General features: G+C 36.0%; 1 protein-coding gene and 1 pseudogene across 1 annotated transcript; both read right to left on the bottom strand.

The window, feature by feature from the left end:
- Nucleotides 1-1116: 1116 nt before the first annotated feature.
- On the bottom strand, nt 1117-5762 carry LOC130428146 (calcium-activated chloride channel regulator 1-like; annotated as a pseudogene).
- A 475-nt stretch (nt 5763-6237) lies between these two features.
- Nucleotides 6238-7241, bottom strand: LOC130429102 (uncharacterized). The gene is made up of 2 exons (XM_056757467.1): nt 7179-7241; nt 6238-7096 (listed from the first exon to the last, which is right to left on the bottom strand). The coding sequence occupies exons 1-2, from the start codon at nt 7237-7239 to the stop codon at nt 6459-6461; spliced, it is 699 nt and encodes a 232-aa protein (XP_056613445.1). The 5' UTR covers nt 7240-7241; the 3' UTR covers nt 6238-6458.
- Between the last annotated feature and the right edge of the window lie 7228 nt (nt 7242-14469).

Here is a 14469-nt window from a genome sequence, read left to right as displayed (position 1 = left end):
ATGATGGTATGGTCAGTTTGCGTTTAATACCTAAACTAAGTTATGGACATAGTATAATGCATGCTATGTTTTTATATCATAGCTCATGAGATAAAAGATAAAATAATGCAGAATTTGCAGTGATATCCGGAACTCAGTTGTTTTGAAAAATATTAAGACAACTATTAACGTGAAAAACACAGATAAGTAGAATCACTCCTTTACTTTCATATAAACTGTGTATGGAGGAATGCCGATGCTCAATTATCTTGTGACCAAACAAAAGTGTCACAAAATGTAAAATTTTTGGATGTATTACATATGAAATAACTTAATTAAATATTAAATATTGTTGAATATATAGAACTGTAAAATGTATGCAATACTTGTGCAACAGTGTTTGCACTGTTAATGTCCTTTCATTTCTTCTTTTGTCTTACGCAAATCAATCTGTGTTGTGCCACAGTGGAACACACTTCAAATTGTGGGCTTTTAAGTTGAAATCTAAGCTTGCACATTTGGGAAATATTTTTTCCATTGCTCTTTTACAGTACCGTTATTTTAAAAAAGTGTTTACTTCTTTATCAACATGACTTTATTATTATTATTGTGTATTATATGATGAAAGTTCATTTGAAATAATGTTGGATAGTTTATTCTATTATGCAGTAACCTTTAAAAGCCATTTTCTGCCTTAAAATTATTTTTTAAGTCTCTCCTGTGTCTAAGGCAACAGAACTTGTGAGCTGAAAGCAGGATTATAAATTGTCATACTGTCATTGTTTTTGTTAAATTTATTCATGTGTTTTATCTTTTGATAAACATTTTCTGGTTCATTTTTAAACAGTTTTATCTAGTTGCTTTTATAGACTACTAACTATACTGGTTTATATTTTTGTCAGATTTTTCTTGAGAGCAAAAAAAAACTCGAACTCACTTTGAGTTGAACATTGAAGAAAATTTAATCAAATGCCTTTTGCAGAACAGAAATTAGAATTCATAAAAGAAAAGAGTCGTAAAAGAAGTAAAACACCAGAACAGTAAAAAAAATCAGTTTTACATTTTCTTAATTTATATTCTTGTTTAAATTTGAAAAGAGTACTGATTTCGGCAATAGTTTGCATTAGATTGTTATTTCTAAGCATCAACACGGTTTCTTCTTTTCACTGCCCATGCTGTTACAGCGACAATCAAACACACCACTATAACTGCTACACAAACTGAAATGATAATAACGTTCAAATTCAGGCCCGGATTTGAGATTCCAGGTGGGTTGGGAGCAGGCATGATGATCTTTGATACTTGAGCAATGTTGGATATTTCAGATATTGCGTCATCATTGTCATCAGAGCGAAGAGCAAAGAAGAGTGTGGTACCATTCTCAACTGTCATATTAAATGAGTGTTGTTCTAATGATCCAGCCTCCTTAGGTGAGACGGCAGATGTGTTGACTAAAGAAGATTCGCTGAAGTTCAGTCGAAGCATTTCAATGTCATCGCTCCATCTGATCTCATAGGATTTAGCTTAAACAAAATATATATATAAAAAGGTTAATGCACATTAAGGTGACTGTTATTTCAATATAAAGTATTTATTTCAGCACTCAAGATTAAGTTACACAATAAAAAAACGTTTATAAACTATTATTATAGCAAAATGTATGCTACCTGTTCCCCTGGTCTAAGTCTTCACATTTTCTTTGTGAAATATCTGGAATAGATCCCATCATTTTTTTAAGCATCTGCTCCTATAACAGATATAGATTTACAGTTTATTTATGTATTTTAGCATGTGTGTGTGCTTGAGAAAAGGATTATGGGTAATTTACCAGCTCCATTATCCAGTAGCTCTAATTGTTGCTTTGTCCCAGTTTCTGACTCCAGTGTGGCCTTCACTTCAGCATTTATTACAGGTCTGTAATTCTGACTAACCTCAGCAAACACAATCACAGGTTTACTGCCACTGATCAGCTGCTGATTCACATGTGCTTTGACTATGATAGGAGGAACATCAGAGCGAGCTGCTTGACTGGTTACTGTTATTGTCAAAGACTGAAGTCCTCCACTCAGAATACTGTACTTCCAGTCTCCAGACTACCAAATACAACATAGATAACACAAACATTTTAGGGCTTTGTCTTTAGGATAACGCTTATCTAAATTATTCATGAAAAATATGTGTCTGTTTCAAAACTTTTTGTAAATGATTATTTATAACATTTGGCCTCAATGCCTTTTTATTATACAACATAAATACTAATATTTAAAACTTATGGTTTGAACAATAAACTTCAGCCATAACTCCTGTATTGCTATTAAGGTCGTCATACCGCTGCAGTTCCTGGAATTTTTAGTGTGAGTGTCTTTGCTGATGGATCTTCACTCATATCTGTTTGACCGTAGTTGGACCCACTTGGCGTCTGTATATACACAGTAGGTGCACTGATTTCATAGATGATTAAAAAGCTGGTTTTGTTACCGACGGTTGAATCCACTGACACTGTTCCATTGAACCAGTCAGCTGTTCTCTTTCCCGTACTCTCCAGCTGTAAGCATACAATATAAATGAACACATGAAAACATTAAATATTTAAAGTATAAAGTACAGTATATATACAGTACATCCACTATAAGTCATAAAATGGGTAATGAACTTGCCAAACCTGAACTGGTTCTTTCGCGTAATCTCCAGTTGGTATTGTAAGTGAAGCAAATGCATCCACTAACAGATTGGAGGTGATATCATCAGTTGCTATGATAAATTTCCCATCTAATTTCAAAATGGAAGAAAAGAGAATTTTTCATTTGATTGATTTTAAGTGCTGGCATTCACTCACAGACAAATACCGTGGCTGAAAGACAGACACTTTTCAAGCAAATAAAAAATGTGATTTGCATACATTGTGGAACTTAACGTCAACGTTTTGGGGGCCTGTGCAAAACTTGGGGGGTGGGGGTGGGGGAGGATATTGTTCATATATAGTCAAATAATTATTAAAAATCTATTTGGGGTCCAGTTGCTGTTAAAAGGTGTTGATCCTTTGTTTGGTCCTTTCATCTCTGGGATTTTTGTGTTATCACACTTACCAGTCTTGTCCGCCATTTCCTGCAGTTCTTTGGCGGCTTTGGGACCCAAAGCCAAAGTGTGTATAATGGCACCACTTTGTATTGCAGTATGAGAACAATCATTGATGTTGTCTGTTGCCTCACCATCAGTGAGAAAAATAATTTAATCTCCTAATGCATCCTTATTATCTGCTTTAAGCACCTGATGGGTATAAAAAGATATTCATAACATTTCATTTATTATTATACAATTCACACAAACATACAAAATGCATATGAATACAATTAACAGGGCATCTCTAAGGCTTTATTGAGGCCAGTACAGACGTTTGTTGATCCACTTGCTTGTGTTGGCAATGAACTGATAAGATTCTCTCTTGTGGTGTCACTGTCAATAACAGTAAAGGCTTTAAGAGTTGATGCATCAGTACTAAAGGTTACGATTCCCACTTTGCCTTGATCTTCAATGATGTGCCGTATGAAATGTGTGGCGGCTTGCAGCAGTCGAATAATCCTAGAACCCTTGAAAATAAATTATATATCATCAAAGTTAAATTCATGCTTGGGTTTAAAACCCAGACTAATATCTAAACATTAATGTTGAAAATTAATGTGTAAAAATATTAACTCTATCGATGTCAGTTTGGAGAGGAGTAATCTGTTTTTCTGACTACACTGAAAAAAATTTGGAGTAGGATTTACTTAAAAAAAGTTAGGAAAGTTTTTTCACTTAGAAAATGTGAGTAATTTCAATAGAATTCCCAAGTAAAAACGAAACACAAGGAACTGTAGCTTTAATTAGAAAATCTCAAGTAAAGTTTACTTGGAATTTCCCAGTAAATTGTATTGACTGTTTGTTTATATATTTTACTCAAGTAATGCTTATAAATGTTTTTTTACACAATAATCCTAGTAACCTTTACTTTAAATATTATTTTAAAATTACTTGATGTTGTTTATGTATTTAAATGGTGTTCAATAAAATAACACTGACATACATTTTACTTGAATACGTTTATTTCTATGATATCCCTTAAAGATGGAAATATGAAATAAAACAAATAGTAAAACTCCATCAGTTTGATGGTTCTTCTAAATGGTGCACTATAGTGCATTTTACTCCAGTAAACATTGTTAGAACAACCACACAGTGCATTAAAATGCATACACATTTAAACATATAAAACCTTTCTATAAACATAAAACATAAACATTTTACAAAAACCTCAGTTGCAGATATCAAATACAAAAGTGTAAAAGTGCAAATAATGTCAAATAGTAGCTGCCTTTCATTAGCTAACTTTAATTTCACTAAGATTAAACCTAAGGGAACAAAAACATAAAATAAAATAATAATAAAACTCTGCATCGATGGTCTCCAGCATAATAGCATTACTTAAAATGCATAAGAATTGTTATATTAAACAGTACTGTAGTTGAAGTTGTTTTCTGAACAACCTTTCTTGCAAAAAAATAAATAAAATAAAACAGTACAATAAGTGGAAGTAGTGCCCAACTAGCAGATTACATTAGAATCTTTCTATGCAAAGAGTTAACCTTTGGCGAAAATTTTAACGCATCAAGTCCTATAAAGATTTTCTGAAACACTTCGAAAGTGTTTCTCAGCTTTGGGGGATAGCTTAAGTTTAGGGAGTAAATGCAGCCCATGAGTGAAAGACATGCATTTGCGAGATTTTTACATCCCAGCAGCACCTCAGTCCCCTCGATGACAATGATGACATCAGACATACTGGCATCTTCCTCTTCTAAAGATCTGCTCAGTACGATGATTTTCATGACATGACTGGAGAAGGTATCCTTAATCATCTCCCCGCTGATATCCTGTGAAATACACAAATCAGTGCAAAGTGGTTAAAATACTGTACAGTATCAATTATTCAATTTTCCTCAATGGTTTCCTGTTCTGAGACAAACTGTCCACTCTTAAAGGACAACTCCGGTGAAAAATGAACCTAGGGCTAATTAACACATGGTTACCGAGTAGATCGTTCTCTGGGATGCGTTTTCATGATAGTCGAATGTAAAGAGTTATATCTCTAAAAACAGATTATCTTATAACGCTAGAATATGGGGCAGAGAGTAAGATAAAGTAAATCGCTAGTTAATACCACTAACAAGGCTCAAAATAGCCTCACACTACCACGGTAGCATAATGAGGGTCCTTACATGCAAACCAAAGCATTGAGAACTTTTCATTGAGAGCATATTTTTGGTAGTTTTAAGATCCTTCTTATCTGGTAGCAAATCTTTAGAGAGTTTACAATAATGGGATTGCATTTCTTAAAATTTTGAAACGTTTTTTTTGCAAAGAGTGAAAAACCCTGAATATCTCTTTCAATGGCGAGCCACGCAGGAATGTTAGTAGTCCACTCCCCAGGCCCTGCATTGCACCAATACATTAAGGCCTGTACGTTGGCTGCCCAATAATAGTGCTGAAAGTAATGGAGGCCTAGACATCCTACCACTTTTGCCTTACAAATATGAGCTTTAGATATGCGTTGGGCTTTATATCCCCAAATAAATGGCATAATCACAGAATCAAGTGTCTTAAGGAATATCTGAGTTAAAAGAAAAAATATTTTGAAACAAGTAAAGAAATCTTGGTAGGGTGACCATTTTAATTCCATTAACACGGCCAATCATTGTTAACGGGAGTACCCGCCAGGCCTCCACATCCCGCCTCAGTCTGTCTACCATAGCTTTGTTATTTGTTTCATGTAATTTCTTGTATTTTCTGGGCACAGGGACACCAAGATATTTAATTCACTCAAAGTTTTAAAAGGAAGATTATCAATAAAATGCTTTGTAAGCATCTTGGCTAAAACGGCTATTTTATCGTTTCCATGCCCACTGTATACAATGTTCATGAGTCTGCGTACATTATGGAAAGAAAACCTTCCAGTTTGATCAGTACTTCATATTTTCAATGTGATTTCCTTGATATTGTTTGTTAATATATATTATTTGTGTGGAAGAGATAGACCCTCTGCTTTTGACAATAAGACTCCACAAAGACAGGTATATTAAATAAATAAAATAAAAGACAGCTTTATTCATTGCACACAAGGTAAGTAAAACTGTACAGGAGTTTTCTTTGCACACACTAAGAGAAAATTGCGCATACTTATTTTATTGCACATATAAATGTTTTTTGCACATATACATCATTTTTTAACACATATACTTATTTATATCACACATAAACTTAATTATTTTGTACATAACACTAAAGTTTTTCTTGCACATATACTTATTTATATCACACATAAACTTAATTATTTTGCACATAACACTAAAGTTTTTTTTTGCACACATGAAGAGAAAAGCTATGTATAGGAGGTTTGGGGTTCATTAGGAACAGATGAGGAGTCACTATTGTTACAGTATTGTGAGTTAGAGAAGGAGATTCGGGATATAGTAAGAGTTGTTCTTATTAACACACAGATGCTTCAATGCTGGACTGTTGAGGTATCTCTCCCGCAGTGACTGTGTTTCTATTATTTCCCTTTCTTTTCTCATTTTCTCCTCCTGTCGTTCTTTGGTCTTTTTCTCAAGCCAGTGATGAAGAACAAACAATCCTTTTGTTTTGCTGGCAGCTTTGGTCTTCTTTGAACCTTTCAGGTGATCTTGGGTATCTCCAGCGGGACCATTAGGAGCTGTCATGATGATGTTTTCATGAGCGTCTTCCTCCTTCTGAAGGGTTTGTTGTTTGTCAGTGTTGCTCTCTGGATGGGATTTTCTCACAGGTGTCTCCTGCTGCTCTGGAGCTTCTGGCTGGACTTCATCCATTTCACTTTCACTCTCCAGCATCTCCGTGTTCTCCATCCAACAAAACATCGGTTGATCTTTTATCACGGGCTTCGGTCTTCTGTGTCTGGTGTCCTTCAGCTCAAATGGAGAGATGAACTTCACATCAGGCTCATCAGACTCGCTGTTATCATTAATGTCCATGACGATGAGATCAGACTGCGATGAAGGTGCTGACAGTGATATCGCCTCGGTATATTTATATGGGATGTAAGGAGATGATCCTGAAGAATGAAGACATTGAGAGTTGCTATGTTTTATCTCGACATAATGCACTCTTGTCACATCTGATACACTTTCTCTTACCTGAATCATCCGTGTCTTTGGCATTGTTCAGTTTCTTCTGTGATCGTTCACTCTCCAGCATCTGTTTGTTCTCCTCCATCCAACTAAACATCGGTTGTTTTTTCCTCATGGACTTAGGCCTTCTCTGTCTGGTGTCATTCAGCACAAATGGAGAGATGATATGCACCTCATCTTCATCTTCAATGTCCACGAGGACCAGGCGTGTAAAGAGATCAGACGGTGACGTGACCAGCGGTTCAGGCACTGATGAATGATGGGATTTGACCCTCTCAGCTGTTGGAACTGGTGTTGGTGGACCAGCTGATATTGGCAAAGGAGATGAAGTGAGTGATGATGATTTTAGTTTCATCTTGTCATACATCACTAGACTTTCTCTTACCTTCATATTTTGTCACCTCCGTCTGTTCAGGATTCTGGTCGGGTAAGGCAGGTCGATGAAACCCTGATGAATGAAGAGATGGAGAGAGTCTCAAGGTTTTACCTCAACATACAAAGTGTTTCAACTGTGAAATCTTTATAAACTTTCTGTTACCTTCAGGATCCATGTTTTCAGCTTCCTTGATGAGTTTCCTCCTTGAACGTCTCATCTTTGCTCTCTCAGGTGATGAAGTTGATGGTTTAGGATCAAAACGTCTCACCAGCGGTTCAGGCACTGATGAAGGATGGGATTTTGAGAGTGACAAGGTTTTAACTCAGCACAATGCACTCTTGTCGCATCATTATAAACTTTTTCTTACCTTCATGATCCGTTTTCTTGTCACCCTTCTTCAGTTTATTTGCTGAACGTTTCTCCTCTGATCTCTCAGGTGATGAAGTCGCGGGTTGAGGATTAACACGTATCACCAGCGGTTTAGGCGCTGATGAATGAAGAGAAAGAGAGTTTCAAAGTTTTACCTCGACAAATTTGATATTGTCATGTCTTTATAAATGTTTTCTTACCTTCATGATCCATGTTTTCAGCTTCCTTCCTCTGTTCCCTCCTTGAACGTCTCACCTCTGATCTCTCAGGTGTTGCAGTTGAGGGTCGAGGATGAACATGTATAACCAGCGGTTCCAGCCTTGATGGATGACAGGATTTTACCCTCTCAGCCGCTGAAGCTGGTGGGCATGGAGCAACTTGTATCGATGTAGGAGGTAGTGAAAGTGTTAAGGTATCGATGCTCAATGGAGAAGCGTCTCGGGATTCCTTCCTAGACTTTCTGTGAACCGCAGGACTTGTTTTGGTGTCAGTCTGCATCTTCTTCATCTCTCTCTTGAGTTCCGATACGTTCACGTGTTGCTCTGAATCTTTGGCTCTTTTCTTGGTTTTCTTTGACCTCACAGGTATTGAAACAGAGTTTTTCACCAGCGGTTTTAGTGTTGACTCTCTCCTTATACCTTCAGCATCATCTGTCTTTCTCTCTCTCTTCCTCATCTCTCTCCTACCTTCCCTGTCTTTCTTTCTCCCTCGAATACTTTCAGTCTTTGTTTCAGATGTGCTGTCCTCCAGACTCTCTGAGATCACTCCCTCTTGCTCTCTTATGGAGTATCTTTTCTTGATCTTCCTCATTTGTTTGTCACGTCTGGAACTTGTCGGTGTGGAGTCATCTTGACGCTGTGCTCCTCTCTGTTCTTGCTCCTGTACAGTGTTGGTTATAAAAGTTACTAAGTAATTAGTTACTGTAATTCAATTACATTCCCCTTGAAAAAAACTAAGTAAGGGATTACTCTTATTTTTCTGTAATTTAAATACAGTTTCTGTAATATATTCAATAGTGAAAATGACATCAACACTAAGTCTAAGTTTAAAATGTGTGCTTTAATGTATCCTTCTCACATTGGTATACTTTGGTCAGTTAATAAGAATAATTTATGTAGTTTTTTTTTGAAATAATGAATTAAGCCGTTTCATGTCTAATGCTAATCGAGATCGAGGATGTAGAAAGTAATTAGGAATAAGTAATGAAATACTTTTTGGATGGAGTTATTTGTACAGTAATGTAATAACACTATTGAATATGTGATTAGTAACTAGTAATTATCACTTTTTCAGAGTAACTTACCCAACACTGCTCCAGTGTTTGGTTGCATTCCGGATCTGGCGTCTGGTGGCCCAAACATCCACAGATCACTTGTCCCATGATATCAAACTTCACCAAAGCAGCCTACTTACTTTAATACTAAACTAAGAAAAGTATTTATGGTACTTTTTTGCAAACCGCAAATGTAAAAGTAATCGCGAATACAAACTAGTAACTCCGGCACTTGCTCGCGCTGTCAACAAATTTAGGCTACGGTGATCTCTGACGTCATCGACAATATTAGTAACCAATGGAAACCAAAGTAATCCTTAAATATAAACATAAACCATTGAACTAGAGACATAAAACACAATAATCATTTAAATAGGAATGTTTTGTCGATTTGTAACAGCTGAAAGCATTAGTCAAATGTTTAACAAGCAGAGAACACGAATCAGTGACTGTAAATAAAGTTTAGGGTGTAAAAGACGCCATCTGTGCATTATTTAAACGAATCTGTTAGATTAAATAAACCGCTCGCGTTGAACATCCAAGTATCGCGAGATCACGCTGCTCCCGTTTGACGTGTGATCTGCGCAGAGCAGCTGGGGTGATTTAAATCTTGATGTTTCCATTGTCGATGGTAAAAGTTTGGTGTGAGATTTATCAATAAAGTCGTAGACTGTATGTTACGCTCCACGTGTGTTTTGTGTACATTGTATTGTTTTTCGCTCTCCTGTCTTTCTGTATCCCTTTCGGCTCCACTTCTAGGTTGGTGTTTATTGGCTGACTCGACTGCCAATCATCATTCTAACGTCATGACGTCCTGCCAATCGGCTGGCGTGCCAGGTGTATTTAACGACGCGAGTTGATTGTATGTGTTTGTGTGCGTGCGCGCGCGCCATGCCAGCTTGCTGCAACGCGGTCAGCTGTTTGTGGTCGACACCCATTGTTTGATTCTTAACGTACCTAGTCTTATGAAGTCATGCGTTGTGTTATGTGATTCAATCTATTAATAGATTTATTATTTGACATTTGATTTCTATCGAGTTCTTTGAGGATGCATGTCAGTCTATGAGAGTGTGACGTCACCCTTGTATTTTTGTTCGTAGATTATATTAGTTTAGTTTGGCGTCGTATATGCTAAAGATTTCGGTTTTATTTTCAAATTTATTTTGTTAGTAAGTTTAGAGGTTAGTGTAAGGGTTGTTTTATTTTGTTTCTTTCTTTAATTTGGGCGACAATCCTTTTCGTGTTGTAATCCATATATTTTTGTTTCTGTAATTATGTGTATTTTTCTTCAACGCGACTAGTAAATACTATTGAACTTTATAATCTCTGTTCGGTGTCCTTTTTGATCTGCACCACACCCGGTAACAGTTGTCTCGTATAAATGTTACGGTATCATCCCTTTTTAACATCAGACACGTAACACTCAACCAGAAGAGAAACGAAAAAACTCAGATGTGAGCTCAGTCTCAGTATTATATACACTAGACTTACAGCTCCATTCTAAAATGTACATGTAGATGTTTATGAATATTCTCTTATGTTAGTAACAGATGTGAGGGAGTTTATATTGGTTTATAGTTTGCCTAAAGCAGCTCTAGTGTGTATTTTCTTTCTTTATATGCTGTAATATTATTTAAACTAATGTGAAGCTTTGTCTTGAAAGTTTTTATAATAGATTGTGCTTGTTTTCTGCTTGTGTTTATTCCAGGTGTGTTTTACACGAGCTGTGAACACCAGATGTCGCTCATCTCATCTACAGTTCCTGTGCCCAGTTGCATAAAGCACCTTAAGTTTTTCTTAAGTGATTTCCCTTTACCAAAGACAACAGGAGAATAACTTAAGTAAAGCTTAAGGTATATTTAAAGGTACACTTATGCAAGCGGGCCCTGGACTTCACAGGTTGAGTGCGTGTCACATGTGCAGATATATTCTGGCGTATAAGTGGCGTACTGTGTAAAATATTTAATTTCCATAAATATTTACACAAAGATTCATGAAACAAAAGGACAGACTTATTTAATATATATTTATATAAATCACAGTGAAATGTATAAGGGTGCAGCTTATCTCTTAATGTATTTTTGGAGGCTACTGTTCCTGAGACAGCGTGAGAGGTTGAAAGTTTAAAATCCTCCCTCCTTCTCTCATGATCAGGTTTTAGAGGCGACGCACCCGTTTGGGTCCGGGCAGAATTCTGAACCTTGACAGCGTCTTAGCGACCACCACCTTTGTTCTGCCATAGAAAAGTTCTCGACCGATGCAGTTCCTAGCAGACATACACAGAAGAGAAACAGTTGAAGGATCTGATTGGTGAGTCCAACTTAGATGAACTGTCTTAATGAACAAGATTCATTTGTGAGTCTATTCTATAGTGTGAACTGTACCTGGGTCCTGCAGAGAATGCTATTAAAGCATGAGGTGATCTTTCCTTTGGCCTCTGCGAATCAAAACGAATGGGGTCAAACACCTGAAGAGAGAGACTGCAGACATCATTCCCAATGTTCTCATTTGTTTCAGTGTCGATGAGTGCAAGTTTTTCCTATGGATCGGATCGCTCCAGATAATAGGATTACAATGAACACCGGAAAATACTTATCAAGCACAAACCTCCTACAGATAGAAAAATATGATGGAATGAAAAGGTCTCCTGGAATCTTCATGTCTTCATCGGGTCAGAGCCAGAATGGGCGGCTGAACCGTCAAACTCTCCTTAATGCACATGGTGGTAAACGTAAGCTGACTGAGGTCATCTCTACAGCCAATCAAAATGTGATGTAATTACCTCAGGGGTCATGATCGAGGAGGAGGAGATTCCAAAGGCTTTTAACTAAAGTAATATTTGCATGTTTTGTTACACTTAACTGATTAAATAAGCTATTCCTAATAATAAAAAAATAATTTCTAGAAATCATCTTGCGACCCCTACTTTGGGAACCCCTGCATTAACACACCGCAATTCAGACTGCGCTGTTGTTACACTTCAGTGAGGTGATGTCATCCGTCTCTCTGTCCTGCAGCAGTGATGTGACTTCAGCAGGACAGCGGTCCTGTTAGGTTGTAGAAGATCCAGGAGAGGGCGGAGTTGTGATATGGTTTTTTCAACATTTATCACCCTGCACATGACCCCCCAAATCAAATGTAGTGATGGTCAATCCAGCAATTGTTAACTCCTCAGATGCTAAAAAAGCGAAGAAACAACAGTTTAACAGACTTCCTGTACAAACCTGCGAAAAAACAACTTAACACTGCCTTTAAGAAAATATGTTTGAATTTGTCTTTAATTATAAATTAACTGCTGCTAAATAAATGTTTGGGCACACCTAATGAATATGTGTCACAATTTTTTTACACACTTTATTATGTGGAAGTGACTGTCCAACTTTACAATTTTATTTTAAGTAGTTGCAAACTTTCAGTCGACTGTGTCTCAACATTTGAATGATAGTGAAAATTAAAGACTTAATTTACCTAAAAACTGAAGTTTTCTTCTAAAGCCTCTGTAGATCCAGTCAAATAGAAATGACATTGCAAATGTGTCACCTGATATAACAAAAATCAGATATCAATGCACCATAAAGTTACCACGTGATCATCACACAACAAATCTAAAAGTAAAAAAAAGTAATTCAGTTTTATGCTTAACATGTTATGAATAGTATTCACGGACAGGATAACATTGTTGCCAATAATACTGGGTAACTTGAATCTTGTTTCATATTTAATTATTTTAATTTACTATTATTTGCTTTAGTTTTCTGTCATTGTTATTGTATAAGCAGTGACAATAACACCAGTCACAAATTCCAATGAAATTCACCTCTAAACTGGCATTGTGATGCACACTTAAATCTATACATTATACCGATTAAGATGTGTTTTCCTAACCTTTTCAATAAAAATCCTCCATACCGACACAAACTAAAGCAACACAAATGACGCTTTTAAAGAACCACAGCAAAAATCAACATTTTTAATAAAATTTCTTATTTTAAGGAAAGTGACACTCACAGAGTGTTTGCTTGAACAGATTGTCTTTTTTGTTGACCTTTGACCTTGTCAGTACCTTTTTATTATCAATGCCAATAAACCAATATAACACACAGAAACTATTGAAAACAATATTGATAGTTACATTTCACAATAATCAATATCACACAATGAGGAAGAGAAAAAAACAAACAACAAAATGAAACAAGGCAGAGGGAGGAATTAAATAGGATTAAACCTTGAGAGCATTTTTTGACTTTTTAATTATTTTTTTGTTCTTTATGGACACAAAGGTCTAAATATAGGCATGAAAATCAACCAGAAAATTGACAATAGTAGATATTTACCAAATATTTGCATTTGTGAATACAACATTAACCAAGTATAATAAAAAGATTAATATTATATTGAATACTATAGAAAAGCATTAAATTACATCAAAAGAATTAAAATATATTCTGATATTTCACAAAAAAGATTAATAATTGTGTCTTCCTTAATATTTTCTAGATTGCTATCAGTACTATTAGAGGGATAACATCTACAGTATGTAATATTTTCAATGTGATTTCCTTCATCTTGTTTTATAATATATATTATTTGTCTGGAAGAGATAGACCTTCTGCTTTTGACAAAAGACTCGACCAGTGAGAGACAGGTCTCTTTCTAGCCATGAACTGAACTTTTCCTAAAAAGGTCTTTTATGGGATTGAGTTCAAGCTCTGCAGGAATCATATTTGAATCTAAAGACACTTTTATTCCCAAATAATTAATCGCATCTTTAATCAGAATTTATATGCCATACAAAAGAGTTAAACGTAGGAGGGAGACATTTGTTTTTTCAAGTAGCTCACAAATGAAATTCAAATTAATTTAGAAAAAAAGTTCAAAACTATAAAGACTTAAATAGCACTCATTGCTTTTTTACGCTGAGTTGCGTTTTAACGACTGAATCGGGTGGATTTTTTCATTTGGATGCTTTAACATGCCTGTAAAGTGTAGGGACAGGTTTGTGAGCATATTTTGAAAATGACCAGCCCATAGAATACCTTCAAAGTTTGGTATCAGACACGCATGAGACAACTTCTGCTCAGGATCACCTGTTCGTCCAAGAAGCATTTGATGGCTGGAGACATCAGCTGGCACTGCTCACTCGAACACACCTGCGTGAAGCTCTCGCTTAACGTTGAGATGTATTTAATGTAATCGTTAAGTAAAATTCAGACGAAAAGTGAAGCGGTTCATCCTCACGAGGTGACGGTTCTTGCGTTTATTCTATTTGGGAGTTTGAT

The sequence above is a fragment of the Triplophysa dalaica genome, chromosome 9 (assembly GCF_015846415.1).
Source record: "Triplophysa dalaica isolate WHDGS20190420 chromosome 9, ASM1584641v1, whole genome shotgun sequence".
In the NCBI taxonomy this organism is placed as follows: Eukaryota; Metazoa; Chordata; class Actinopteri; order Cypriniformes; family Nemacheilidae; genus Triplophysa; species Triplophysa dalaica.
Note: the sequence above shows the minus strand (reverse complement) of the source record. Positions and strands in the feature narration are given on the sequence as shown.